The sequence below is a fragment of the Peromyscus maniculatus genome, chromosome 2, assembly GCF_049852395.1.
Source record: "Peromyscus maniculatus bairdii isolate BWxNUB_F1_BW_parent chromosome 2, HU_Pman_BW_mat_3.1, whole genome shotgun sequence".
In the NCBI taxonomy this organism is placed as follows: Eukaryota; Metazoa; Chordata; class Mammalia; order Rodentia; family Cricetidae; genus Peromyscus; species Peromyscus maniculatus.
In genome coordinates, this window is record NC_134853.1 from 158,113,088 (window position 1) to 158,140,518 (window position 27,431).

A 27,431-nucleotide genomic window follows, 5' to 3' on the forward strand; every position below is an offset into this window, starting at 1 on the left:
CCAGTCCCTCCAATCCCGGCGGCTCCCGAGCCCTGAGCGCTCCAAGTGCCTCGCGCACCGCCTCCGCTCTATAGCTCGCCGCGGGGAGGGGCTTGAGGCCCAGTGCATGCCGGGATGGCGGCGGGCGGCGCTTGGGCTTCAACCATGGCGGCCGCTGTGGCGTCCGGGTTCTGGCTCTGGGCTACGCTGCTTCTCCCTGCGGCCGCGGTCTACGAAGACCAAGTGGGCAAGTTTGACTGGTGCGTATGGGTGACGCTTCTCCAGGAAGCAGGTGTCTGCTTTCCCAGCATCTGTCTCCCTCCTATTAGCAGGAGGGAGATTGCCATGGGGCAAGGACCGAGTTTGTAACTTCCAGGCAGGCCTTTAAGGGAGAGGTGAATGAATGAGTGCGGCACCCTGTGCAGAATGAAAACGTGAGCGTCCCTTCTTCAGATACGAAGAGTTTGAAGACGTCGACCCAAGACCATTCAATTAAGCACCCAGGGAACTCTTGAGCCGACCCGTGTATGACTGGGCAGATTGCCCTGCCGTGGAGCCAGCCTGCCATCCAGGCATGCTTTAGGGTTTTGGTCAGAGGTCACGGATTCCCTCCATTCCTGTCCGATTCTGGGGCTGTCAGGGTCGTGATCTCCTGGGTGTCAGAGGTCACTAGCCCCCAGTGAAAGTTCATCCTCCTGGAAACTAGCTGTTCTCTCTTAGCCCTCCTGCCTTAGAGGTTCTGAAGTGAGTTCTCTTTTTACCCTCTGAGGGACGCTCTGGGCACAGTGTCCTCTCCAAACTTATCAGCCAGGCATTCATTCACTCACCTCTTCCTTCCGGCCATGCTTGCTTCAGTTTGAAGGAATATTTGGCTGCTTGACTGTTGCATGCTCCTGGGGAAATTGACATACAGCTGAACAATAGTATTTTTAAAAGGTCTTCATTTTGGGCCCTGGACTTTCTGGCCTTTGGTTTCCGCATCTGTAAAATGAAGGCAATAACATTTGCCTTACACACTTGGTAGGTTTGTTTGGTGGCTACACGCAGAATAAAGTCACATGAAAATACACATAGAAATGACTGAGTCTAAACTTGACTCTACTACCAATTTAGCTCATGTAAAACAAACTAAACAACACAATGGTCTAAATGAGAGATGCAGTCTAAATGCCATGTTTGCCCAGTGTGCTCTAAGATAGCAGTATTTTTCTTTGCAGCTTATGTACCTGGAAGTCTGTTTGGTGCAGCTAAAAGTTAATTAGGTTTAGGACTCTCTGGGATGTTGCTTGAGTAATGGGTGTTACACTCAGCTGGAAGACTGTTACTGTCTCTCATCTCTTTGGTGGTAATTCTTTCCTATCGCCTTTGCTTCTGAGTGCATTGCACAGAAATCTTGGGTATGGTCAGAGCTCTTCATTTGCACGCATTTCTTGTATGTGATGAGGGAGATGTGCTAGTGTGAGCCCAGCCATTTTTCTCTTTGTGGTGATGGCTTTGCCCTGATGTTCCCCTGCACCCTTCCTCAGGAGACAACAGTATGTTGGGAAGCTCAAGTTCGCCTCCTTGGAATTTTCCCCTGGATCCAAGAAGTTGGTTGTGGCCACAGAGAAGAATGTGATTGCAGCATTAAATTCTCGTACTGGAGAGATCTGTGAGTGAGCTGTGGGGCCTGGAGGGAAGCTGCCTGAAGTCAGTCCGACTGCCCTACGGCTTACCATCTTCTTTTCTTTCTCTCTTCCTTCCTTCATCTTTCAAGATGTATATTTGTGTCACTGGCCTTTGTAATGTCCTCAATCCTAAAGGTCCTTAATAAGATAACACTGCAAAAGCTACATTCTATCCTGTTTTGCAATAAAAGGCTTAGATGACTGCCATGTAGTTATTCCTGCTGCTGGGATTGTTTGTAGGAATTTAGATTGTGAAAAGAGAATTCATAAACTTTTTTCTTACGAATTGGGTAGATTTTGTTAATTTTTTTGTTTTAATTTTTATTTTATGTGTATTGGTATTTGACCTGCATGTATGTCTGTGTGAGGGTGTTGAATCTTCTGGAACTGGGGTTACAGACAGTTGTGAGCTGCCATGTGGGTGTTGGGAATTGAACCAGGTCTTCTGGAAGAGCAGCCAGTGCTCTTAACCGCTGAGCCATCTCCAACCAGATTTTATCTTATTGTTGTTCCTTTATATGTTTCATGGGGTGGTAGTGGACCAGAGGGGCAGAGAGCCCAGATGGGAAAAGCAATTCCTCTTGAACCCCTCCCTCCTCCCTCTCCAGTGAGTGGTCTAGGTCATAGCACTCAGTAGTGTCCCTGCTTCCTAATTAAAGTTAGGTAATGCTATGCAAATGAAGATCTTAGTGCCTTCTTAGTCTCGTTGGGTCACAGTCACTCACAGCAACACCTGACTCTCTTATCTCTCAGTGTGGCGCCATGTTGACAAGGGCACAGCAGAAGGTGCTGTGGATGCCATGTTGGTCCATGGACAAGGTAAGCAGAGGTCCCCCCATTTCCCATTGCTTGATTCTTTGCTTTGTTTAGGGTCTGATGGGGAAAGGAGAAGGGGGCTTCTACAGAGAAGGGCAGGTACCTGCTTCATGCCTGTTTGCATCCATGAGCTGGGGGGGGGGGGTCATGGCACGTGGCTCTTACGAGACAACAGAGGAAGTGTGGGAAATGACAGTGGTCTTTGTCCTTTCCAGATGCAATCACTGTATCCAATGGAGGGCGAATCATGCGTTCTTGGGAGACTAACATTGGGGGCCTGAACTGGGAGATCACTCTGGACAGTGGCAGGTAGGCCAGAAGTGTGCTTCATTGTGGCTGAGTGAAGGGATCTGCATAGACAACAACTCTGGCCCTTTGGGCTTTTTTTTTTCCCTTCCTTGGGGACCACTGAAGAGGTATAGCACATCAGATGCCTATTGTTTTTGAAAAAAAATTTTTCTTATGTGTATGGGTATTTTGCCTGCTTGTATATTTATGGACCACATGCGTGCAGTACCAGTGGAGGCCAGGAGAGGGTGTTAGACAACCAACACCCACCCCCACCCCCGCCACACACACACACACATACACACACCCACACCCACATCTGGCTTAGATGCCCATTCTTGATTTACTTGTTGTAGCACATATGTGTTTATTACTGAGATTTCTATGTTATTAACAAATGGGATTAGCTATGAATTGGATGGATTTTGTTAATTGAGCAACTATTAGATGAACAGTTCTGTACTAGATACAATGTTTATTCTGTTCTTGAACACAGTCCCAATCTTACCATAATATATGAGCTTTGAGTGCTGTGTTCAAGGTAAAAGAACATAATACAAAGCTTTCCATTTTCCTTATGTTTGTTTGCTTTGAGACAGGTCTCATGTAGCCCAAGCTGCCCTCAAAGTAGCTATGCTGATGAGGCTGACTTGTGTGTGTGTGTGTGTGTGTGTGTGTGTGTCTGTCTGTCTGTCTGTCTGTCTGGGTGATGTGTGGGGAAGATGTGCATGCCGTAGTGCACATGTAGAGGTCAGTGAAAAACTTTGTGGAGTCATTTCTCTCTACCTCTGAGTGGGTTCTGGGGATTGAACTTGGGTTGTCAGCCTTGCTTAGCAAGTGCCTATACCTGCCAAGCCATCTTGACAGTCCCGGCCTTGACCTTCTGACACTCCTGCCTCTGCCTTGTAAGGGCTGGGATTGCAGAGCTGTTTCATGCTTGAAACTCCATATTTTAGTTCTCTGTTATTGAACAGCTTGGACCACTGCCTTATCTTTGCTGAGATTAATCTGTGTGCTTGTTGGCTTTAGCTTGCACATGGGACGATAACAGTTCACTGGTTACTAGCACTTGGTAGATCCCAGGTGATGAGAACACTGTCCATGTGAGACAGCCCTGACATCGAGTTCTTGCCCAGTTGTGGACATGGTCATAAACCTAACAGTGATAGCATTTCCTGAGTCCTGTGAAATCCCAGGGAAAGAGAGAGGTAACTCAAAGAAGATTTGGGGCCTTGAGGGCAGTGTGCCTGAATGGTTCTTAGGCAAGGCAGATTCTCCAATTGGTAGAGGCAAGATTAGACAGAACAAGCACTGGCATCCAGGTGTATTTGTTTTCTGATCCAGCAAGCAGCAGCCGCAGTAGTGGGGCCAGCCACTCTAGCTGAAGGCCCTCACTCATACCCGTGCTTAGTTTCCAGGCACTTGGGCTGGTGGGCCTGCAGGAGTCAGTGAGGTACATTGCAGTTCTGAAGAAGACAACTCTCACCCTCCATCACCTCTCCAGTGGGCACCTGAAGTGGGTGGAACATCTCCCAGAAAGGTAAGGCAGTCTCCTCCCAAATGATGACTATCTTGTCATGATCCCTACAACACTCTCCATCTCCTTGAGGGTGCTTGGCCAAGTGCCCTCCTGTTGGCATCACATGGGAGTGTATACTCTTGCACGTGGGCCTGAGTGGAAAGGCCGTGGCTACATACTTGGGGTGTACTTGGTAGGGCAGAGAAGATTCAAACTGGGGCACTAGAGCTGCCACATAGGCGGCTGCTCCTGCTCACACACACACAGCGCTCTGGGCCTTTCGACTGCTACTTCACCCTATTCTGATTCTTTCTTCATGCTAAGAGTCAGAATGACAGGGAGGGGCTGAGGGAGGCTCGAAGGGATTTCCAGAGGTCCTGGGGATTGGAAGCATGAAAGCTAGGAAGGAACAGGGCGGCTAGAGGGTCAGGCAAGAATTGGCTTCAGCCTCTTGCAACTATTTCCAAAAAGTTTAGGGCAGGGATCAAAAGTTAAGTTGCTAAAGTTAAGGTGGAGACATGGACCAGACCAGTGGTAGAGAGCCTACCTGGCATGCACAAGGTCTTGCATTTGATTCTTAGTCTTGCTGAAAAAAGAACCACGTTGCTAGCTGAGCATGGTGGTGCAAGAAAAACAAACAAACAAACAAACAAACAAACAAAAAATGCCAAAGAGTCAATAGCCTAGAGGACCAAGAACAGAACCTCCCTGAGTCTGGCCTACCTAATGGGGCCTACAGGGGAATCACAGGGGAACCAGGTGGCTTACCTCCACAGCCTTAGTCAGACAACTGGTGTGCTGCCCCACATACATGTAGGCATGCCACATCTGTCACATAGGAAAAGCTGGCAGTCTGGTCAGTGTATGTGATATCAGTTTGAAATGTTGATGAGCAATTCAAATTAAGGACAGAAGCAAGGCTAGGGGTGGAGCCGAGTAGTGGAGCACTTGCCTAGCGGTCAAGAGGCCCTGGATTTGACCCTAGCCCTGCAAACAGCAACAGCAAAGAACCTAGAAGCAAAGACTGTGTGAGCCAAGCAAACTACCTGGGGGTTTGTGGTGTCTCACTAGGAAATGGCAGCTTGGTTTTGGAAGCCCCTGGGAAAGCTCAAGTCTAAGGGCTAAGTTGGTGGTCCTGTCCTCTCTTCCCTTTCTTTCTTTTTTGGTTTTTTCGAGACAGGGTTTCTCTGTGTAGCTTTGGAGCCTGTTCTGGAACTCGCTCTGTAGCCCAGGCTGGCCTCGAACTCACAGAGATCCGCCTGCCTCTGCCTTCCGAGTGCTAGGATTAAAGGCATGCACCACCACCGCCGGGCTCTCTCTTTCCTTTCTTAGTGACAGCATCCATTACCAGATGGTGTATTCCTACGGCTCCGGGGTGGTGTGGGCCCTTGGCATCGTTCCCTTCAGCCATGTGAACATCGTCAAGTTTAACGTGGAGGATGGAGAGATTGTTCAACAGGTACAGAGGGCAGCTGGCTCCTGGTGGGAGGGAAGGAGTTGGTAGAGACCTTCTTTGCATGGGGGCCCAAGGAACTTGGCAGGGCAGCTGCAAAAGCCGCTTGTGTTCCTGATGCTCGTCTGTTGCTGCTGACTTGTCCTCAGCATGTGGTTAAAGCACTCTGTTACTACACGGTGTTCTTCTGGGCTGGCTGAGAAGCTACTCAGATCTAGGCACTGTCTCTCTAAGTTCTTCTAAGGTGAATATGAAATGATTACAAGAAGCCACATCTGACCATCAGGCATTTACTGTTATTGGGTGTATTTTCCCAGTGACCAAAAAGAAACCCCTGAGTACTTCTGGTTTGGAGGTTGATGGAGGTGGGTGAGGACAGGAAGAGCCTCTTTGGAACCAGCCCCCCCCCCTTTTTTTAAATTTATTTATTTATTTTTTTAGACATGGTCCTATGTAGCCCTAGCTGTCTTAGAACTCATTTTGTAGACCAGGCTGGCTTCCAACTCACATAGATCCACCTGCTTCTGCCTCCCAAGTGCTGAGATTAAAGGCGTGTACCACCACCGCCCAGCCAGCCATGCATTTTGAGCTTCTGATCCTCTGTGGGATTCTAGTAGCAATTCTGTTGATTTGCTGAGAGGGACCTTAATGATCTTCATGAGTGTGTTATGAAATGTCTCCACAGGTCAGGGTTTGGACTCCATGGCTGCAGCATCTCACTGGGGCCTGTGGTGTAGTCGACGAGGCTGTCCTGGTGTGCCCTGACTCCAGCTCACATTCCCTCCACACTTTGGCCCTGGAGACGGAGTGGGAACTGCAGCAGATCCCCCTGCAGGTGCGAGGTTCTCTCGTGGTCCGAGATGTCCCTTTGGGGCGGAGGGAGCTGGCATGATTGCCTATGATGTTGCTGCTGCTTTCCTGAGCTGTGACAGCCATGGGGAGAGGTTAGGCCTCTGGCTGAGCTGTTGTCGGAGTACAGACCATGGTCTTTGGAGCTGTTTACCCTGGTTTAGTACTGCTCCCTGGCAAAGCATAGCAGAGGATCCTGGTCTGATGGCCTGGGAGGGGGCAAGCATCTCACCTTTCTTCCTGCTGCCCCCAGTCTCCTGACTTAGAGTTTGGAAGTGGATTCCAGCCCCGAGTGCTACCCACGCAGCCCAGCCCAGTGGCTCCTTCTCGGGCCCAGTTCTTCCTACAGTTGTCCCCAGGCCACTACGCTCTGCTGCACTACGACCACGGTGCCGTGACTCTGCTCAAAAACTTCCCCCAGGTAACTGCAGGCAGTGTGCTTGCCAGGACCAGAAGGTCTTCCAGGACAAAGCTGGGAGGAGGCAGGACTTTGAACTGGGACACATTGCCTTAAATCCCATTGTCTGGGAGCTGATACCTGACATTCCTTACAGGCCACTCTCGTGAGCTTCGCCACCACCGGAGAGAAGACAGTGGCTGCAGTCATGACCTGTCGAACTGAAGTGAGTACCATGCATGACAGCTAGCACCTGGGACTTCTTCATCTCTGCTGGGAACCCTTACAGTCAGAAGTCGGGGTACACCCACCTGTTCACAGGGGTGGGAGGCTGCAGAGAGATGAGTTCTCTTTCCATACGGTCTCTTTCTCAGTAGGAATGGGGTCCCAGTGTGGCCACCCTACTCTCCATGCAGACTGTTAAGGGCCGCTGGGCTTGTGGGAGTGGGGCACCAGAGATAAGACTTGCCTTCTGGACTGGAAAAATGGCTCAGTGGTTAAGGGCACTGGCTGCCCTTCCAGAGGTCCTGAGTTCAATTCCCAGCAACCACATGGTGGCTCACAACCATCTGTAATGAGATCTGGTGCCCTCTTCTGGTGTGCAGGCATATATGCAGGCAGAACACTGTATACATAATAAATAAACTTTAAAAAAAAAGAAGCATCTGGGAGTAACCCTTGGTTGAGTGTCCTCATGTCTCTTTCCTCTAGCAAAAACCTGGCAGTGCTGGGGATGGGAATCCGGCCAGCTTTCCTGAGACATCTAAGGCACAGGTAGCGTATGGCATTGGGCGGGCAGGGTGTGTTCCTGGGTGAAGTGGCAGACCTGGGGACCCAGGAGGCCACCCAAGGAAGCCAAGATCAACTGAGGCTAGCAGGTCCCCTTGAGTTCCCAGCTTCAGGAAGGGTCTAAGTACTGTCAGTTAAGTAGCATGTCTTGTCCTTTCTCATGGCAAGATGAGGAGGCAGACTCCTGGGATCTGTCCTCCTCATTTCCTTCTCTGAGCCTTGGCTTCCCCATTCATCTGGGGTCTCCACAGCTGGCAGAGCCAGGTGGCATTCTGTGGTGCACTTGTTGGCACTAAAGGCACTGACAGGAGGCACAGGTCTTGGTTGTGGCCTCATATCTGGAGCTTTTCCCTTCTTTCCTCATCCACAGTCAACGCCAATCTGGGAACTCTCTGCCTCCTTGTACACGGTTGTTGTACACACTGTCTTCCTTCCGAGATGTACACGGCCGTTGTGCACACTGTCTTCCGAGATGTACACGGCCGTTGTACACACTGTCTTCTGAGATGTACACGGTCATTGTACGCACATAGTAGTTATACGCAGCTGGCTTTTTTTTTTCCTCCGACACAGGCTTTCTCTGTGTAACAATCCTGGCTATCCTGAATCTTGCTCCGATGACTTTCTTATTTTCTATTTTGTCTTTTGAGATAGTGTTTCTCTGTGTAACCCTGGTTATGCTGGAACTTTCTTTGCAGATCAGGTTAACCCTGAACTCAGAAATCCACCCCCCTGACTCTGTCTCGAGTGTTGTGATTAAATCCGTGTGCTGCCACACGCGGCTTCGGGCTCCCCCTGGAGTGCACACTGGAGCTGTAATGTCATTTATTCAGTCAGAAACCTTGTTTCTGCCGTGGGATTTGGCTCTTTACTTTCTTAGGCATGTTTCCCTCCCGGCCTAGTCCCTTCTCTAGGGGATTTGCACTGTCTTTAGACACACTATAGGGAGTTTATTGTTGACCTGTGTTGTGTGTACCTCTAGGACCCTCTGGCTTGCTTCAACCAAACCTACACCATTAACCTCTACTTAGTGGAGACAGGTCGCCGGCTGCTGGACACTACCATTTCCTTCAGTCTGGAGCAGAAGGGCACTCGTCCTGAGCGGGTAGGCGACAGACAACCTTGGCCTTCTCACCCTGTTCTGTGGGCTTCGTCTCCTTGGGGCCGGGCCATAGCTGTGGCCCTGGATCAGGGCTTTCAGAACAAGACTCCTAGTTCCTCCAGAGCCACTGCCTGGTTATAAATTACAGCAAAGTGGAGACTGCTGCTGCTGCTGTTGAGATTTATTTATCATTATGTGCATGAGTGCTTTGCTTGCCTGTATGTGTGTGCACCGCATGAGTACATGGGACATTTGATCCCTGGTACTGGAGTTACAGATAGTTGTGAGCTTCCGTGTGGGTGCTGGGAATTGAGCCTGGGCCTTGTGAAAGAGCAGCCAGTTCTCTGACTCTCCGGCCTACTGCTGCTGTTCTGCCCGGCTGTCAGTGTGCACGAGGCCCTTTTTGTTTATGCAGTAATCCAGAGGCCATCTTGGCAGTCTTGTGGATTGGTCTTTACTGACCTGGTTTGTGAATGGTGGCCCAGGGCATTTTGAGTCATGGAGCTAGCAAGACATGTTGCTGGGGCTCAGACCCCAGACTGACTCCCCGTATGTACTTGTCTTACCCAGTGTTCTTCTGGGGATATTGAATTGTGTCCCTCAGCTTCTGGGCTGGTTCTGGCCTGGCCTCCTGCTCACCTTGTGGGGTGCAACTGAGGCATGAAGGGATGACAGTCCCGTCAAGTACTGCCCTTTGTGGACAGATGAGAGAGCTCAGCTCATTGCTCTGTTGACTCTGAAGAATGTGTGCTCTCTTGCTGGTGTCCAGATGATCACTGTATTGTCTAGACATCACATCATGCCATGACCTGGACCTCAGCTGACTCCCAACCCTTTGAACTTTGGGGTCCGATGCCTTGGAGCCATTTGGCTTCTTACTGTTCGGTTTATAGCTGTACATCCAGGTGTTCTTGAAGAAGGATGACTCGGTGGGCTACCGGGCCTTGGTACAGACACAGGACCATCTGCAGCTGTTCCTACAGCAGCTAGGTGAGTGCCCCATAAGCCATTTGTGTTTCTGCCTGCTCTGAATTCCAGTCATGTGTGGGAGAGGTGTGTGTGTGTGTGGGGGGGGGGAGGCTTGGTGTACCCTGAGAATTTTCTCAGTTCCTAGGGGCATGAAATGTGATATAGAATACTCCTCATTTGACTTTTGACCCCAGCCTCATGAGATCTTTTACATAAGACTGGAATTCTGAACCCCCTCTAAGAGTCTTCTCAGGGCTAGGGAGCCAGACTGAGCTATTGCAAACTGGTTTCCTGTAGCTGGAAAGGTGGTGTTGTGGAGCCGAGAGGAGTCCCTGGCTGAAGTGGTGTGCCTGGAGATGGTGGACCTGCCCCTGACTGGGGCACAGGCTGAACTGGAAGGAGAATTTGGCAAGAAGGCAGGTATGAACCCAGGGAGGCTGCTCCAGGGAGGGTTAGCTGGGCTTATGAACCTCACTGTGCTCCTGGCTTCTGATTCAGCCTGATGTTTTGAAGGAGTCCCATGGCTAGTTTTCAGTGCATCAGTGGTTTATGCAGCTACAGTTTCACCGAGTCCCTCTAGTGAGTGATCCTGAGACAAAAATGTCTTCACTTTATAGTTAGTTGTGAATGCCTTTGGCCAGGACCTAAAAATTGTCAGGCTCCATGTCAGACACTTCCACCCGTTGTCTCAACTGCAACAGCCACGTGTGCCTAGAGATGCCTGACTGGGCATAGCCCTGTGTTCTCTGAGTCAGCAATGGCTCCACTGTTGGTCATCTGATAAACTTGGTTCATTCCTCTCCAGTCCAGGTCAGCCCCCCCCTCCCCCCAATCTATTCAGCCAGTTATCTAGTAGGCAGCTGTTGAGGGCTTCTGGGTGAGGTACGCCGCTAGGTTTTGTACGTTTTCTTAAGCTGAGAATTAACTGGACTTTACTATCTATTTCTGCTGCTGGACCCAGCGATTCAAGGTAAATCCTCTTCTTGCTGCCTGTTGCGCCTTGCTTGCCCACATGGCTAGCCTGTGGCTCATTGTTTTTTTGACTTGCATCAGTGAGACACACACCGTGTATGTGTGGACTGCTCTGCCTGTGACTTGCTTCTCTGCCTCTCCTTGAGTTGAGGTTGGTAGAAAAGAGATGAGCAAAGAGAATACTCACAGAGACCCACCTGTTTCTCTCTCCTGAGTGCTGGGATTTAAAGGCATGTGCCACCACTGCCCTGCTAAAATAATACTCTCAAGGAGCACTGCCCATGCACCAGGTGCCATACACAATCCCAAGTAGATGTCATAGGATCTGTTCTTTGTAACAGGCCTCTGAGTTGCATGCCATTTAATAGATGACGGACCAAAGGCACAAAGGTTAAGCACATTTTTCAGGGTCACACAACAGTAGGGGTTAGAGCCTGGATTTCATTTCGAGCCTGTCAGACTCCCAAGACCCTCCTCCTTACCATGGTATCATGCACCTGTCACATCTCTGTTGGAGGACACTTTCAGGGAGAGGCCTCACCAATGGAGTCGGGGCAAAGGAGAATGATAGCCTTAGGAATAGGTGCAGGAAGGGATGCTGGGAGCAGGTTAACAAAGTAGAATGAAGCAGTGGGAGATGGAAGCACCATTCATGCATGCACTTGGTCCCACTGCACCTGAGACCCATACTTCTTTGGCTTTGTTGTGGCACCAAGATGCCTTTCCCTGGTCTTCCCAGCATGGCTACATCCTGCATGGCTGATTCCTTGCCTCTCGGTCTCCTATTACAAGATTCTAGGCAGGTGAAGTCCTAAGGCCAGGGAAGGAGGTTTTGGAAGCTTGTGCATGGCTGTACCAGAGTGTGGGACCGCTGGCATCATACACAGACTGCCCCTTGAACCCGTGGCCTGAGTGTGAATGACTGGAAGGTTCTACAGGAGAGGGAGAGGTCCCTCCTGAGAAAGCACACATCTTCTTGCTGGACTCCTAGTCTGATGGGAGTGCCTCCCCTCTTCCCCAACACCAGACGGCTTGCTGGGCATGTTCCTGAAACGTCTGTCATCTCAGCTCATCCTGCTCCAAGCCTGGACTTCCCACCTCTGGAAAATGTTCTACGATGCTCGGAAGCCCCGAAGCCAGATTAAGAATGAGATCAACATTGACACATTGGCCAGAGATGAGTTCAACTTGCAGAAGATGATGGTGATGGTAACAGCCTCAGGCAAGGTGAGCATGTGAGCCCTAGAAAGCAAACGCCAGGTGCAGGCACAGGCAGCAGAATTGCTGTGTTCCAGTTTGCAAGGATTGAGTCAATTCTTCGTTTCTTTCTAGCTGTGAGTCACGTATTTGTTTTCTTCCAGCTCTTTGGCATTGAGAGCAGCTCTGGCACCATCCTGTGGAAACAGTATCTGCCCAATGTTAAGCCAGACTCCTCCTTTAAGCTGATGGTCCAGAGGACTACTGCTCATTTTCCCCACCCGCCTCAGTGCACGCTGCTGGTGAAGGACAAGGTGAGGCCAGGCATGCTGACTGGAGCCACCATGTGTTGCCTTGGGCATTCTATGAGAAGCTCTTGGGTTTGAGGTCTTGTTCCTGCCGTTTTCTGGCCTCGGTGGAGGAACCATCCAGCTCTGATGTGGAACTGGCTGGGAACCCAGTCCTCCTTCAGCTGGTGCTTTCCCTTCACAGTGAGGCTGTCCCCGTGAGCTAAGTGGCTGTTTCTATGAGAGCAAATGGGACACAAAACTATTGTGATTTCTGCCTTTAGAATTTGAATGGATTCATTCTAGCTATATTGTGAGGTCGGGTTTGGTAGATCCTTTTTTGAATCCAGCAATCATGAGATTGCTGAATTATGCTTGACTTGTTTTTTTGGGGGAGAGGGTCTCACTGTGTAGCTCTGGCTGGCCTGAAACTAGCTATATAGACCAAGCTGGCCTGGAACTTGCAGAGATCTGAAGGGCTAGGATTAAAGGTGTGTACTACTACCTTGGCCTGGTCTTGACTTTGATTTGCTCTTTCTTAGCTAGAGTTGGAGACAGAATCAGTCTAGGCCTTTCCCTTTTTACATCAGCCTAGGGGACCAGTCATCTTTGGTCAAGGGTTTACTTTCCACTAAGATGGCAGGAAGCAGGGAGTTCCTCGTGGTCCTCAGCATCCCAGGGTCACCTGTAGGATGTTGCTCCTTCTGTGTTGGAATCTGACTGTTCTCTGCCCATTGTAGGAAACAGGAATGAGCTCTCTGTTTGTCTTCAACCCCATTTTTGGCAAGTGGAGCCAGGTGGCTCCCCCAGTGCTGAAGCGCCCCATCTTGCAGTCCTTGCTTCTCCCAGTCATGGATCAAGACTACGCCAAGGTGCTGCTGTTGGTGGATGATGAATACAAGGTGCTTTGTCTTGGGGGGATGGGGTCTTCTGTGTGGAGCTGGGTATGGGGTGGGTGTCAGACATGCACTGGGACAGAAGTGGCCACACACTACACAGCACATGTTTGTCATCAGGCCACCCTCAGCAACATGACTGCCCTGGTGAGCACCTAGGTTCATAAGGGGCACACCACTACACCTGGCCAGTCTTTTTTCTTTTTTTATGAGTTGATTTATGTGTTTGTGCACATCAGTGCAGGTATCTGTAGAGGCTGGAAGCATCAAATCCCCCTGGAGCTGGAATTATAGGTGGTTGTAAGTCCCCTGATATGCGTTCTGAGAATTTAACCCATGGCCTCAGAAGAACAGTCCATGCTCTTAACTACTGAGCTAACTCTCCAGCCTCTAACTCTGAAGTTCTTTTGATTGTTTGGCTTTTGGTTTTTGGTGTTTGGTTTTTGAGACAGGGTTTCTCTGTGTGGCTCTGGCTGTCCTAGAATTCACTCTATAGACCAGGCTGTCCTTGAACTCACAGAGATCCTCATGCCTCTGCCTCCTAAGTGCTGGGATCAAAGGCATGTGCCACCACCACCACCCAGCAACACTGAGGTTCTTAACAGAGCCTTATTTAAGCCTTAAATAGATCCAGTGACTGGTTTTATGGTTCACTGTTTCATGCTTAGAGCTTTCTTTAGTAGGCAAGCACTAATGGCTCTTGAGAAATGGGCTTCAAGGTTTCTGAACTTGTGTGTAACACTGCTGGGCTATCTGGGTTTTTCAAGGTCACAGCTTTTCCAGCTACTCGGAATGTCTTGCGACAGCTACATGAACTTGCTCCCTCCATCTTCTTCTACTTGGTGGATGCAGAGCAGGGGCGGCTCAGTGGATATCGGCTTCGGAAGGTAGGGAAGAAGCAGCTGGCTGTCCTTGTGAGGCACTGTGGCTCTTTCCTGTGGTTTGGCCACAGTGGCCTGATGCCCGATTCAAAGGCTCCCATTTGTTCATATGGGTGTTGTTTTAATTTTGGCACGGTGGCTGAGCCTTAATCTGCTGCTGTTTTAGCCAGCAATTGCCACTCTGCAGTTATTGGCCTGCTTCTCTGGCAGCTGCCCGGCTGCTCAGGCTGCAGCCTGGTGGGAATTCTGTTCCCACAGGCACTGGCTTGGCCATTGAGGCTAAAGGTAGCTTCACCTAAATCTCTATTGTTTTATTTATAAATAAAGCTCGAGATTCAAAGACTGGGGTGAAGCCTAGCTAACCTTTCCTTGCTGTTGTTTCTGAAAGAGAGCTTCCTTCCCCTCTGCCAAACAAAGCCTTGATACTCCAAACCCCTCCCTACTACTTCCAGATGCCCTCTGATGCTCTAGGATTACTTTCTGTCAACTAGTTGCTAACTCAGCCTCCTGACCCAAGGTTAATTTTATTTAATTAACACAAATACGAACTTGGGGTTCACAGTATGGTTGAATATCCCCCAACACTGGGTGGGCAGGTACTTTGTGGTGGACTTAGTCCTCAGTGCTTTGGGTAGAGCAGTGCATAGTGGTGTCCTATATAGAGATCCTGAAGCCCAGAAAGGGTGCGTCATGCTGCTCTGAGGATGGAGGCAGGGGCCGCGGGTGAGGGTTGAGTTGAGCGTTTATACAAAAGCAAATTTCAACAGAGTGTTGCTTTGGACTCTCTTTCCAGAAATGGGTCAGTTGGCTCTAAAGGGGTTCAGCCCTTCCCAGTATCCATGCATGCTGGCTCTGAAGTTCACAGTAGGCTGGCCTTGGTAGCAGGGCCTACCTAGAGGGAACTTTGGGTGGTGTTTGGTCACCAGAGAGCCTTCCTCTTCTGTCCTTTAAATGTCTTGAGAGGTAAAGCAAGAACAGCAATCAGCAGCTTAGACTCAGCTGCTGGGATTAGTACTTCAGTTTCATTGCTTGCTGGCTTTGTAATCCGGCACATACTATGTCTGCAGCCCTGTTTTCATGTCTATGAAGTAAGATGGTGAGGTAACAGGGAAAGGCACTCACTGCAAAGCTTGACAATCTAAGTGTTGTCTCTCAAACCCACATGCTGGAAGGAGAAAACTAACGTTCACAGGTGGTTCTCTGACCTCTACATGCATACACAAACAAACAAACAAACAAATAAATACACAAATAATAAATAGATGTAAAAAAATAAGATCATGACATAGCCTGAGAAACTAAGTTTTATTTTTATTATTTTCTTTGCATACATATATGTCTGTGTGTCACCTGCATGCCTGGTTCCCTTAGAGGCCAGAAGAGGTTATTAGATCCCTTGTGATAGGAGTTCAGACTATTGAGCTGCCATGTGGGTGCTCAGAAATGAACCCAGGTCCTCTAGAAGAACAACTAGTGCTCTCACCCATGGAGCCACCTCTACATCTCTGCTGTTAGTTTTAATTATGTGTATATGTGTTCATGTAAGGGCATGCGTGTAGGTGCCAGTGGATGTAAGAAGAGAATGCTGAGCCCCTGGGAGTTGGAGTCACACTACTGTGAGCCTTCTGATATGGGTGTTAGGAGCTGAACCTGGGTCCTCTGGAAGAGCAACCAGTGCTTTTGCTTCAGATAGTGGTTTGCCACTGAACTGTAGCACGAATCTTAAAAGGTCTTATTAATAAAAACAAACCTGCCGGGCGGTGGTGGCGCACGCCTGTAATCCCAGCACTTGGGAGGCAGAGGCAGGCGGATCTCTGTGAGTTCGAGGTCAGCCTGGGCTACAGAGTGAGTTCTAGGAAAGGCGCAAAAGCTACACAGAGAAACCCTGTCTCGAAAAACCAAAAACAAACAAACAAAAAAACAAACCTGAGGCCAGTTATTGGGGTGAATGCTGGAAGATCAGAGAAGCAGAACAAGCCACAGCTAACTCACCTCACCAGTTCCTCAACTGATCCTGTTTCCTCAGACTGGAAGCCACTGAGTCCTTATCCAAATGAATCTCAGCTGAACTGCTTCCTAAAAGCTTAAATGCTTAACCAGCCTAGTTTCTGGTTTTCACACCTTATATACCTTTCTGCTTTCTGCCCTCGCTTCCTGGGATTAAAGGCTCACTTTCTGGGATTAAAGGCATGTGTCACCATGCCTGGCTGTTTCCAATGTGGCCTTGAACTTACAGAGATCCATATTTCTGCCTCTGGAATGCTAGGATTAAAGGCGTGAGTGCCACCATTTTCTAGCCTCTGTATCTAACGGCTGTTCTGTCTCTGACCCCAGATAAGTTTATTAGGGTACACAATATTTTGGGGAATACAATACCACCACACTGAACCATTTCTCCAGCCCCTATTAATAACATTTTTATTAAAAATATTAGAGGGGCCAGAGACATGGCTCAGTGGCGAAGAACACTGGCTACTCGTACAGCAGACCTGGGTTTGTTCCCCTGCACCCTCATGGCAACATGTGACTCCAGCCCCAGGGGAATCTAACAATCTTCTGACCTCCTGTGCTGCACAAACATATATGCAGGCAAAACACCCACATATGTAAAATAACCAGGACTACATAGTGAGTTCCGAGACAGCCAGCATATGAAGAGAGACCCTATCTAAAAAAAAAGAAAGAAAGTAAAAAGATCCCCTGAGCAAATATACACATCCCTGTATCCCATTCCCAGCTATCCTTGCCAGCTGTTTGCTGTGTGCTGCATAGCTGTATGGACACATGCATCTACATGTCTCATAAAATTATGTCTTTCTCAAAGAGAACAGATCTATATTTATTTTACTTATTTGCATTTTCACTTAATGTCTTTTCTGCTTAGACCTCCCTCCCTCCCTCTCTCCCTCCCTCCCTTCCTCCCTTTCTTTGTCTCTCTTTTTTAATTTTTTTGAGACAGAGTTTTTCTGTCTAACAGCCCTGACTGCCCTGGAACTCGCTCTGTAGACTAGGCTATCCTAGAACTTGTTCTGTAGACCAGGCTGGCCTCGAACTCACAGACATCCGCCCGCCTCTGCCTCCTGAGTGCTGGAATTAAAGATATGCATCACCACTAACGGCCCAGCTCTGCTTCATTATTTTTTTCAGAAACCCTACTCATTTATTTGTTTATTTTGAGGCAGGATCTTACTGTGTAGTTCAGGCTGGCCTTGAACTCATGGTATCCTCTTGTCTCAACTTCCTGAGTTCTGGGATTATAAATTGAGGTCCATTCCCAGCTCCTTTAGTGTTTTTCTTTCTTATTTTCTTTCTTTTTTTTTGAAAAAGATTTATCTATCTATCTTTATCTATCATCCATCCATCCATCCATCCATCTATCTATCGTGTGCTAGGGTTTTGCCTTTATATACTATGTAAGAGGGTACTTGATTGCTTGGAACTGGAGTTACAGACAATAGTGAGCTACCATGTGGGTGCTGAGAATTGAACTCAGGTCCTTTGAAAGAGCAGCCAGTGCTCTTAACTGCTGAGCCATCACTCCAGCCCCTCTTTTTTTTTTTTTTAATAATTTATTTTTATTTTATGTGCATTGATGTTTTGCCTGCATGTATGTCTGTGAGGGTGTCGGGTCCCCAAAACTGAAGTTACAGACAGTTGTGAGCCACCATGTGGTGCTGGGAATTGAACCCGGGTCCTTTGAAAGAGCAGTCAGTGCTCTTAACAACTGAGCCATCTCTCCAGCCTCCCTTTCTTGTTTTCTAATTTAAAAAATTACATTTATTTATTCTGTATGAGTATAGGGAAGTATGTATGTGTATATGCGTATACAAGCATGAGCCCACATGCCATGACACTCATGTGGAGATCAGAGCTCAGAGCATACCTTACAGTAATTGTTTCTCTCCTTCCATCATGTGGGTTTCAGGGATCGAACCCTGGTTGTCAGGCTTGGTGGCAAGCCCCTTTACCAGCTGAGCCATCTTACCAGGCCTAGTATCTTTCTTTGAGTTAAAATCTTACTGTGAAGCCCTGCCTGGTTACAAGTCTTGCTTTTGTGTGTGTATACATGTGTGTGAGGTGTAAGTGCACATGTATGCATATGTATCGTGACTAGAGGACAATGTTGGATGCCATCTCTCAGGTGCCAGCCACCTTGTTGTTTAACTTTGTGGAGTTTCTCACTGGTGTGGAGCTCACTGAGTAGGCTAGGCTGGCTCGCCAGTGAACCCCTGGGGACCTTCTGTCTTCACCTTCCCCGTGCTGGGATTACAAGTGCAGCCACCAACAGACTTCCTTTATCTGGGTGTGGGAATCCAACTCAGCAAGTACATCACTGACTAATCTATCCATCCAGCCTAAGCCGAGTCTGTCCCTGGTCCTTCTAGTCCACAGGACTCAGATACCGCACTGCAGGCTGGGTCAGCCGTGGGACGCCTCTGACTCCATATCTGGCCCTGGCCTATCTCCCACTCACAAGTGCTCTTGCTCTTCCCTAGGATCTCACCACGGAACTGAGTTGGGAGCTCACCATTCCCCCAGAAGTGCAGCGGGTCGTCAAGGTTAAGGGGAAGCGCAGCAGCGAACACGTGCACTCCCAGGGCCGGGTGATGGGGGATCGAAGTGTGCTCTACAAGGTATGCTGCAGCCTGGCAATGAGGAAGGCCGGCTTTTATTTATTGATGTGTAGAATTTTAGATTTATTTTTATGAGACAGAGTCTCATATAGCCCTGGCTGGCTTGAAACTCACTTTGTAGATAGACCAGGCTCCCCTTGAACTCATAAAGATCACCCTGCCGCTGAGTGTTGGGATTAAAGGTATGCGCTAACATGCCCTACTTATTATTCTGTATATGTGGGGATGGGGCATGCACTGTGGCATGTGTGGAGGTCAGAGGACAACTTGTGGGAGTTGACTGTCTTCTTCCACCATGGGGGTCCTGGTGTTTGGACTCAGGTTGACAGGAGGCTTGGTGGCAAGTATCTTCACCTGCCGAGGCATTTCACTGGCCCAAGAAAGGCTTTAAGGAAAGTTAGTGGTGAAATTCTGGTCAACTTATTTGATTCCTGTGTATTGATGTCTGTGAAATGTGTGTGTGTGTGTGTGTGTGTGTGTGTGTGTGTGTGTGTGTGTGTGTCAGCGCGAGCTGTAGATGTACTCAAGGCTTCTGGCATGCTAGAAAAAGTACTCTGCCACCCAGCTATGTACCCAGCCTAAACAAATATACCTTCCTCTGCTGGTTGTGGACATCATGTGAGCTGTTCGTCTTCTCCCAGTGCTTGCTGTGTGGCCCTTGCTTGATGCTAGTTTTATTAATAGTACAGGTATGACTACAGTCTTCTGGGGTTAAAGGTTAATCAGTCCATCAGGTGATTTGTGGGTTACAAGCTACCTTAGAGAACGGTGGTACACTTTAATTCCATTACTCAGAAGGCTGAGGTGGGAGGATTGTAAATTTAAGGCCAGCTTAGACTGCATAGTAACATTGTGTCTCAAAAGAAAGGGGTGGTGGTGAGCTAGATGGCCCAGCAGACAAGGCACTTGCAGCTGGCTTTGGTCCTCAGAGCTCCATGGGGTGGGGGCTGTATCATAAGGTTTTGAAGAGGATTAAGGGACGTGCAAGGCATGCAGTGTGGCCCCAGTCTCAGAATACTTAAAGCAAACATTGAATTGAGAAACCACTTAGGGAGCTGCTGCTCTGCTCCACAGTGCTGGGTTCCGTTGCCAAGTGCCTGAGCTCCTTATCGGTCTCCAGCCCCAGGGCTCCCAGGAGATCCAAGTCCGTGACATGCTATCACGGCTCCTAAAGTTGGTCATTGTGGTTTCCCTCCCTAGAGTCTGAACCCCAACCTGCTGGCGGTGGTGACAGAGAGCACGGATGTCCACCATGAGCGCACCTTTATTGGCATCTTCCTCATTGATGGTGTCACTGGCCGCATCGTCCACTCCTCTGTGCAGAAGAAGGCCAAGGGCCCCGTCCACCTCGTGCATTCAGAGAACTGGGTGGTGGTAAGGAGTCACTGCCAGGGACACAGAAGCCCAGAAGGTCCCCGAATCTTAGGTTCTTTCCAGAAACAGCAGCCACTTAGCTTTCTCAATATCCCAGCTCCCTGAAAAGCAGCAGATGGGGTGGGACCTGGGGGTCAGATCTGACTGCTTGGGCTTGAGCTCTGCTCTTCCCATTCCTGACTGTAGAACCTTGAACTAATCTTGTGAGCTCTTGGTTGCATTGTGAAATAAAGACAGTAGTAGTCTCCTCCAGGCTAGCTCAGAACAGTGCACCTCATAAGCTCGCAGAGGGTGGCTGCTGTTACTATGACTCCAGAGAACGTGGGCAGTTCCTGTGTCATGGACAACATTGGACAGCCTAGACAAAGCCTTCATGGAAGTTAGTAAAATGGCAACAAGGAAGAAGAGCGTGGGACAACTGGGTCTTTTCCTCTCTGGTCTGCAGCTGCTGTTAATGGCATCTGTAGTACAACTTTCCTTTTCAGTTGATTCGGCACTAAACCCAGATTGCCTCCCCTTCTGCCCACAGTACCAGTACTGGAACTCTAAGGCTCGGCGCAATGAGCTGACCGCCCTGGAGCTCTACGAGGGCACTGAGCAGTATAATGCCACCGCCTTCAGTTCCCTAGACCGTCCCCAGCTGCCTCAGGTCCTCCAGCAGTCCTACATCTTCCCCTCCTCCATCAGTGCCATGGAGGCTACCATCACCGAGCGTGGCATCACCAGCCGGCACTTGCTCAGTGAGTGTTGGGAGGAGGGCTTCACACTGAAGTGGGGATGCACTGCCAGCAGAGACAGGTTCACACTGAAGTGGGGGTGCACTGCCAGCAGAGACTGGTTCACACTGAAGTGGGGATGCACTGCCAGCAGAGACAGGTTCACACTGAAGTGGGGATGCACTGCCAGCAGAGACAGGTTCACACTGAAGTGGGGGTGCACTGCCAGCAGAGACAGGTTCACACTGAAGTGGGGGTGCACTGCCAGCAGAGACAGGTTCACACTGAAGTGGGGGTGCACTGCCAGCAGAGACAGGTTCACACTGAAGTGGGGATGCACTGCCAGCAGAGACAAGTTCACACTGAAGTGGGGGTGCACTGCCAGCAGAAACTAGACTTTCTTTCTCTTTGCTTAGTTCAGCTTTGATGGCTTTTGCTCAGTCCTCGATTCTCATGAACCATTTCCATTCTTTGGTGCTTTCTCGAGTTCAGAAATCCATCCCTAATGTCTATTTGTTTTAGTTATATATATATTTAGATTAGCATACAAAATAATGTGTCATTAGTCTTTGTTGTTATTTATGCCCTTCCCCCACTCACCCCTTCCCCCTCTGTTGGTTTCTTCCCTCCCTCTACAAAGTCCATCTTCTTCCATGTAGCGTGGAGTTCCCTAGGCTCTCTTTCTTTTTCCCCCACCATCTCGTCCTTTTCTTTGTGTCCTCTTTCTACTTTTTATGACCTTGGCGCGCGCGCACACACACACACACACACACACACACACACACACACACACACACACACAGAAACTTAAGTCCTTTTGCGTATGAGAGAAAGTATGGAACTTGTCCTTCTGTGTCTGACTCTCCATGTCATTCTTTGTTGTTGTTTGAGACTGGATCTTACATGGCCCAAGATAGTCTCGAACTCCTAATCTTCCTGCCTCCACCTCTTGAATGCCCAGCATCCTGATTTGTTTGTTTTTGAGACAGACATAGCTCTGGTTGTCCTAGAACTCACTATGTAGACCAGTCTGGCCTCTAATCCCTCTCTGAGATCCTCTCTCTGCCTTCCAAGTGCTGGAATTCAAGGTTTCATCACCATGCCTGACTCTGAGATCATTTATTTTTTATTTTTTATTTTTTTGGCTTTTCGAGACAAGATTTCTCTGTGTAGCTTTGTGCCTTTCCTGGAACTCACTCTGTAGCCCAGGCTGGCCTCGAACTCACAGAGAGTTCTGCCTCCCAAGTGCTGGGATTAAAGGCGTGCGCCACTGCTGCCCGGCTGTTTTAAACTCTTAATTGTAAACTTCTATGTAACTCCAAACCAGGAGATAGCGAAGAGAGCACCATGTACTTGTATCCCAGGTCTTAAGGGTCCCCAAGTGGCCACACCCCAGGGGCATGTACCCCAAGGTCCTAGGCAGGTGTAAAGGCTACCTGCTACCTCACTAGGGGCGGTGCTTCAGGGATGGCTCAAACAGCCACCTATGGCCCTCATTCAGGATTAGGAAATGTGAACCTTCATTTCTTCCTGTGCAGTTGGGCTGCCTTCTGGAGCGATCCTTTCCCTCCCCAAGGCCTTGCTGGATCCCCGGCGTCCTGAGATCCCGACAGAACAAAGCAGGTGAGACAGCTGGGGGCAGAAGGTTCTGACTGTCAGGAACTTAAGCCCGCTGATAAGGTTAGTCCTCAGTCTGCCATGCTGGGGGCTGAGGTGCACAAATGACCATGAGCTCTACCTCCTGGAGCTGATGTCTCGGTGGGAACTGGCGTTAAGTAACAAGCCAAGTGACTGGAGAAGAGTACGGGACAGCTGTGAGTGTGTGGGGGAGAACTGGAGAGCAGGCCTGGGAACTCCTTTGGGAAAGGTGATCTGAAGGTGGTTGGTGTAGCTCCTGCTGTGTGGTACCTGAGGAGACTGTTCCAGGCAGAGGGAGCATCGCCAAGGCCCTGGAGTCCCGTCTCGAGTATGAGGGCGCACACCTGGAGCAGTGAAGGGTGGAGAGGCCTAGGGAGGAAGAAGGTGAGGAAGGGGCAGGCTGGGGAGGAGGCCTGGAGCTCATCGATTGTTCACCATTAGCGTGAACGCTTCCCTTCCCTGCCATCTGGGCCTGTCTCCTCCCCTATGTTCTGAAGTCTTTTCTCTTCGGGCTACCCAGAAGTGGGCAGTGGGAGGAACAGGAGGATGGCTTGGAGCAGGCAAGGGGTGGAGCTAGAAAGGTGACAGGCTTTCCGAGGGTGAATGGGACTGAGGACTTCACTGGTGTGAGGAGCAGGAGTCGCCAGTGGTCCAGCATGCTGGTTTGAAATGGCCTGACTCCTCTCTGGTGTGCAGTGCCAGGTTTCCTTCGTTTGGTTCTGGAGACCGGAGCTCACTAGCCCAGGTTGGCCTTGAACTTGAGGCAGTCCTCCTATCTCAGCCTCCTAAGTATAGCCCTTCACCGTTCATTCAGCTGCTGCGTTTGTACGACCTAACTCAAGTACTCCTCAAAGGAGATTCAAGGTTTGATGTGTGTCCTGGAGCCTTCCCAGGTCCCAGGAAGGGCAGCCATGAAAGAGATCCCATCACAGCAGTTTTTAGAGTCCCTGTCCCTCTGCTGTGTTTTGCAGAGAGGAGAACCTGATCCCGTATTCTCCAGATGTCCAGATCCACGCAGAGCGATTCATAAACTATAACCAGACAGTCTCTCGAATGCGAGGCATCTACACAGCACCATCAGGCCTGGAGTCCACTTGTTTGGTGAGTGGCCCCATGTGGCATCTGCAGTGTGGCTTTGTGCCTTGAGGATCCCATCTCCTTCCTGACAGAGTCTGAGGTGCTGGTGACTCACTGGCTGCCTTTCTTTCCCAGTTCTCATTCTGTCTGTCTTTCAGGTTGTGGCCTACGGTTTGGACATTTACCAAACTCGAGTTTACCCGTCCAAGCAGTTCGATGTCCTCAAGGATGACTATGACTATGTGCTAATCAGCAGTGTCCTTTTTGGCCTGGTGTTTGCCACCATGATTACAAAGAGGCTGGCACAGGTGAAACTCCTCAATCGAGCCTGGCGGTAAAACAGGAGCATCCTGCCAGAGTGGAGAGCCTCGGGGAAGAGGGTCAGCTAAGGAGCTGTGGCCGTGGATTGGTGGATCGGTGAAGTTGGACTGGGCTCTCATCTCACTGAATTTGGGGGAAGAAGATGACCTTCTTGTAGAACTGCTGGGATCCAGTGGCGCGCAGTCCTTGTGGGACGGAGAGCCGCCGCAGCGAGCGTCTCCATGCATCTGACCCACTGCTCTGTTTCCTTTATCTGTCCATCTATGGAGATTCTGGGCCTTTTTGCTTTTGCTTTTTCCTTTTATGAGACCTCTGGTTTTTCTCTTTGGAGGCTGTTTAAATCGACTTTAGTTAGCCTTCTGTGTCTCTAGTCTTACTAGAAATCCTCTGACAACTTGTTCTCCGTCTCTTGCTTTCAAGCCTGATGGGTCTGCTCTGCCTTAAAGGTGCATTTGGCTGCCTGACCCTGGTGGGGCCAATGCCAGAGGCGTTCTTAGCTACATATAGTCTGAGGACTGATGCCACCCCATGGCTTCTCTCTGAAATCACAGAAGTTGAGGGTTTCATACATAGAGTCAGAATTGATTTTAACTAAGCTTTTTGTTCCATGCTGTCATTCGTATGGTTGAGCCACCATTTGATTCGACCTACCAAAGCCAAGTAATTTGGCTTCTCACCCACAGCCTGTGCTTGTCTCTTGAGCTATAGCAGAGATGAAGTCTTTTTCCTTTTTTAAAAAAATTAAATATTTTTGGTTTTTCAAGACAGGAGTTCTGTGTAGCCCTGGCTGTCCTGGAATTCAGTCTGTAGACCAGGCTGGCCTCAACTGAGAGATCTGCCTGCCTCTGCCTCCCGAGTGCCAGCATTAAAGGCATGTGCCACTATGCCTGGCTTAGCACTAAAGCTTTTTAAAGCTACCAAATTATCTGAGCCTTGATGAGATTTTTTGACATCCCAGCATCCCATATCTCACTGTTCCTGCTGGCCCCACTAGACATCCTATGGCCCCATTGGAGAGAGGGGCCTTTGTTAAAAAAAGAAAACTTATTTATTCTTAATTTAGATTTGTTCTGTTGTTCTGAGGAAGAGTTTTTCTCTGTAGCTCAGGCTGACCTCAAGCTTGCAGCTCCCTCCTGCCTGTCCTTCCGGTGTTGGCATTACAGATGTTTGCCACCATGTTGGCAGAGTGCAAATTTCGAATCTCATTGGTATAATTTTCTGTGTGGCATTAGGGATAGAATCCAGGGTCTCATGCTAGGCAGGTTCTCTGTACCCAGCTCTCCATAAGGTGAGCCGTGTGCCTGTTATTTTTCTTAAGCAGTTTTTAAATTTTACTGATTGAAGTTTTGGGGGGCCTGCAAGGAGGATGCTGGGACTCAAACCCAGGGCCTCACATGTGTTAGCGCACACTCTACTTCTACTACTGAGTTACAACCTCAAACACATGCAACCTTTTTACTCATTTTATTTTTTTGAGACGTGGTCTTACTATACAGCCCTGTCTGGCCTGGAACTAGCTATGTATACTAGGGCTGGGCTCCTGTGTGGGGAGTGTGTGCTCTACTGTCTGGCTAGGTTTCTGTATGGGGTATGTGTGTACTCCTGTGTGGGTGTGTGTGCACTCCTGTGTGGGTATGTGTGCACTCCTGTGTGGGTGTGTGTGCACTCCTGTGTGGGTGGGTGTGCACTCCTGTGTGGGTATGTGTGCACTCCTGTGTGGGTGTGTGTGCACTCCTGTGTGGGTGTGTGTGCACTCCTGTGTGGGTGGGTGTGCACTCCTGTGTGGGTATGTGTGTACTCCTGTGTGGGTGTGTGTGCACTCCTGTGTGGGTGGGTGTGCACTCCTGTGTGGGTATGTGTGCACTCCTGTGTGGGTGTGTGTGCACTCCTGTGTGGGTGTGGGTGCACTCCTGTGTGGGTGTGTGTGCACTCCTGTGTGGGGTGTGTGTGCACTCCTGTGTGGGGTGTGTGTGCACTCCTGTGTGGGCTCCTGTGGGGGGTGTGTATGCACTCCTGTGGGGTGTGTGTATGCACTCCTGTGGGGGGTGTGTATGCACTCCTGTGGGGGGTGTGTATGCACTCCTGTGGGGTGTGTGGCTAGGTTTCTGTATGGGGTGTGTGTGCACTCCTGTGGGGTGTGTGTGCACTCCTGCCTGGGCTTCTGTGTGTGGGGTGTGTGTGCACTCCTGCCTGGGCTCCTGTGTGGGGTGTGTGTGCACTTCTGCCTGGGCTCCTGTGTGGGGTGTGTGTGCACTCCTGCCTGGGCTCCTGTGTGCTACATAGAAGAATCCTAAGTTTTACCTTGCTTGTGAACTTGGGGACTGATTGTTCTTTTTGAAGAAGGGAAGAAGTGCAGTTGACTATGCTCCCTGGAATAAAGCAGTGATCAGTGGCTCTGCCCTCAGCTGTTTTGTGTCTTCAGAGTTCACTTTGAGGCTACTTTTGCATTAAAATGGGGGGAAAAAACAAAGTCACGTGTGGAGGCACACCCCTATAATAGTGCACTTGGTCATCCTCAGCTGTATATTAGCCTAGGCTATATGAAATCTTGTCTTTTTTTTTTTTAAAGGAGGGGTATATGTGGAGAGATGGCACAGTGGTTAAGAGTACCTGTTGCTTTTTCAGAGGACCCAAGTTCAGTTCTCAGTACCTGCATTGGGTGCCTCCCAAGCACCTGTACTCCACTACCAGGAGATCCAACATCCTCTCCTGGCCTCTGTAAGCGTAAGGCAACACGCCAACTTCCTTGTCGGTGGTAACCAGCTTCCTCTATTTGTGAATTGTCCAGCTGGTGTTAGTTAAGGGGTGAGCGCTGACACTTCCAACAAGAGGCCCCTGTCCTTGCTGACTTTGTGAAAAGCCACCAGAGAGGAGACAGTGATGCCCATTACATTTTTCTGCTTTAGTTTTTGTTTTGTGACAAGGTCTTACCATGCAACTCTGTGGGCCTGGAATGCACAGAGATATGCCTGGATTAAAGGCATATACCACTGTGCTCACCCAGTCTACCCTAGCTTTGAGATAGACTGGCTTGAATTTTGTGTAAGATGGCTAAGTGACATCACATTGCTATGTTTTGTTGGTTTGTTTTGCTTTTTGTTTTGTCTTTTTGTTTTGTTGTGTTTTAAGATTTATTTTTATTTTATGAGTTTTCCCTGCATCTATGTGAATTCACTGTGTGTGTGTCTGGTGCCCATGGAGGCCAGAATAGGTTGCTGGTTTATTGCTGCCTGGGGGCCAGCCTCCAGACAGACCAGGGCTCAGAAGGAATCCAAAGGTATCAGCATATACTAAGACTTTTCTATCTGAGAGGGTCAGGGTAAAAGACTCACACATTCTCTTGGTGGTTTCCTTCAGACCTTTTCTTTATTCTTCTTTTTGCATTTTCTATTCTTTATTTTTCTTCTCTCCTTGATGTTTTCCTCCTAGTCCATTTTTACTCTCTCTAACTCTATCTCTATTCTTTCCCTTACAGCTTACATACCCCAGCAAAATCTTTCAGGCAATATAAAAATTACAATGTGGTTACATTCTGTTTTTCAATTGAAAGATTACAATGAATACAAAACAAACAGTAAAAAACAGCATGTTTTCCATATCCCTTACATGA

General features: G+C 49.2%; 1 protein-coding gene across 1 annotated transcript; it reads left to right on the forward strand.

Annotated features, from left to right (window-relative positions):
- The first annotated feature begins 88 nt into the window (after window positions 1-88).
- On the forward strand, window positions 89-26,225 carry Emc1 (ER membrane protein complex subunit 1). The gene is made up of 23 exons (XM_006980913.4): window positions 89-239; window positions 1,506-1,630; window positions 2,400-2,465; window positions 2,678-2,771; window positions 4,162-4,290; window positions 5,602-5,728; window positions 6,408-6,557; window positions 6,825-6,992; window positions 7,126-7,194; window positions 7,680-7,742; window positions 8,740-8,862; window positions 9,753-9,849; window positions 10,126-10,248; window positions 11,828-12,027; window positions 12,162-12,311; window positions 13,025-13,186; window positions 13,948-14,067; window positions 18,558-18,695; window positions 19,896-20,069; window positions 20,599-20,809; window positions 22,324-22,408; window positions 23,395-23,524; window positions 23,659-26,225. The coding sequence occupies exons 1-23, from the start codon at window positions 115-117 to the stop codon at window positions 23,836-23,838; spliced, it is 3,009 nt and encodes a 1,002-aa protein (XP_006980975.4). The 5' UTR covers window positions 89-114; the 3' UTR covers window positions 23,839-26,225.
- The last annotated feature ends 1,206 nt before the right edge of the window (window positions 26,226-27,431 follow it).

Excerpts from the sequence above, each read along its gene's own strand:
- Emc1 (XM_006980913.4), top strand. The coding sequence starts at position 115 with ATGGCGGCGGGCGGCGCTTGGGCTTCAACCATGGCGGCCGCTGTGGCG. Across the intron at positions 2,772-4,161 it reads ATCACTCTGGACAGTGGCAG|TTTCCAGGCACTTGGGCTGG; the intron begins GTAGGCCAGAAG and ends ACCCGTGCTTAG. Across the intron at positions 8,863-9,752 it reads AGGGCACTCGTCCTGAGCGG|CTGTACATCCAGGTGTTCTT; the intron begins GTAGGCGACAGA and ends TTCGGTTTATAG.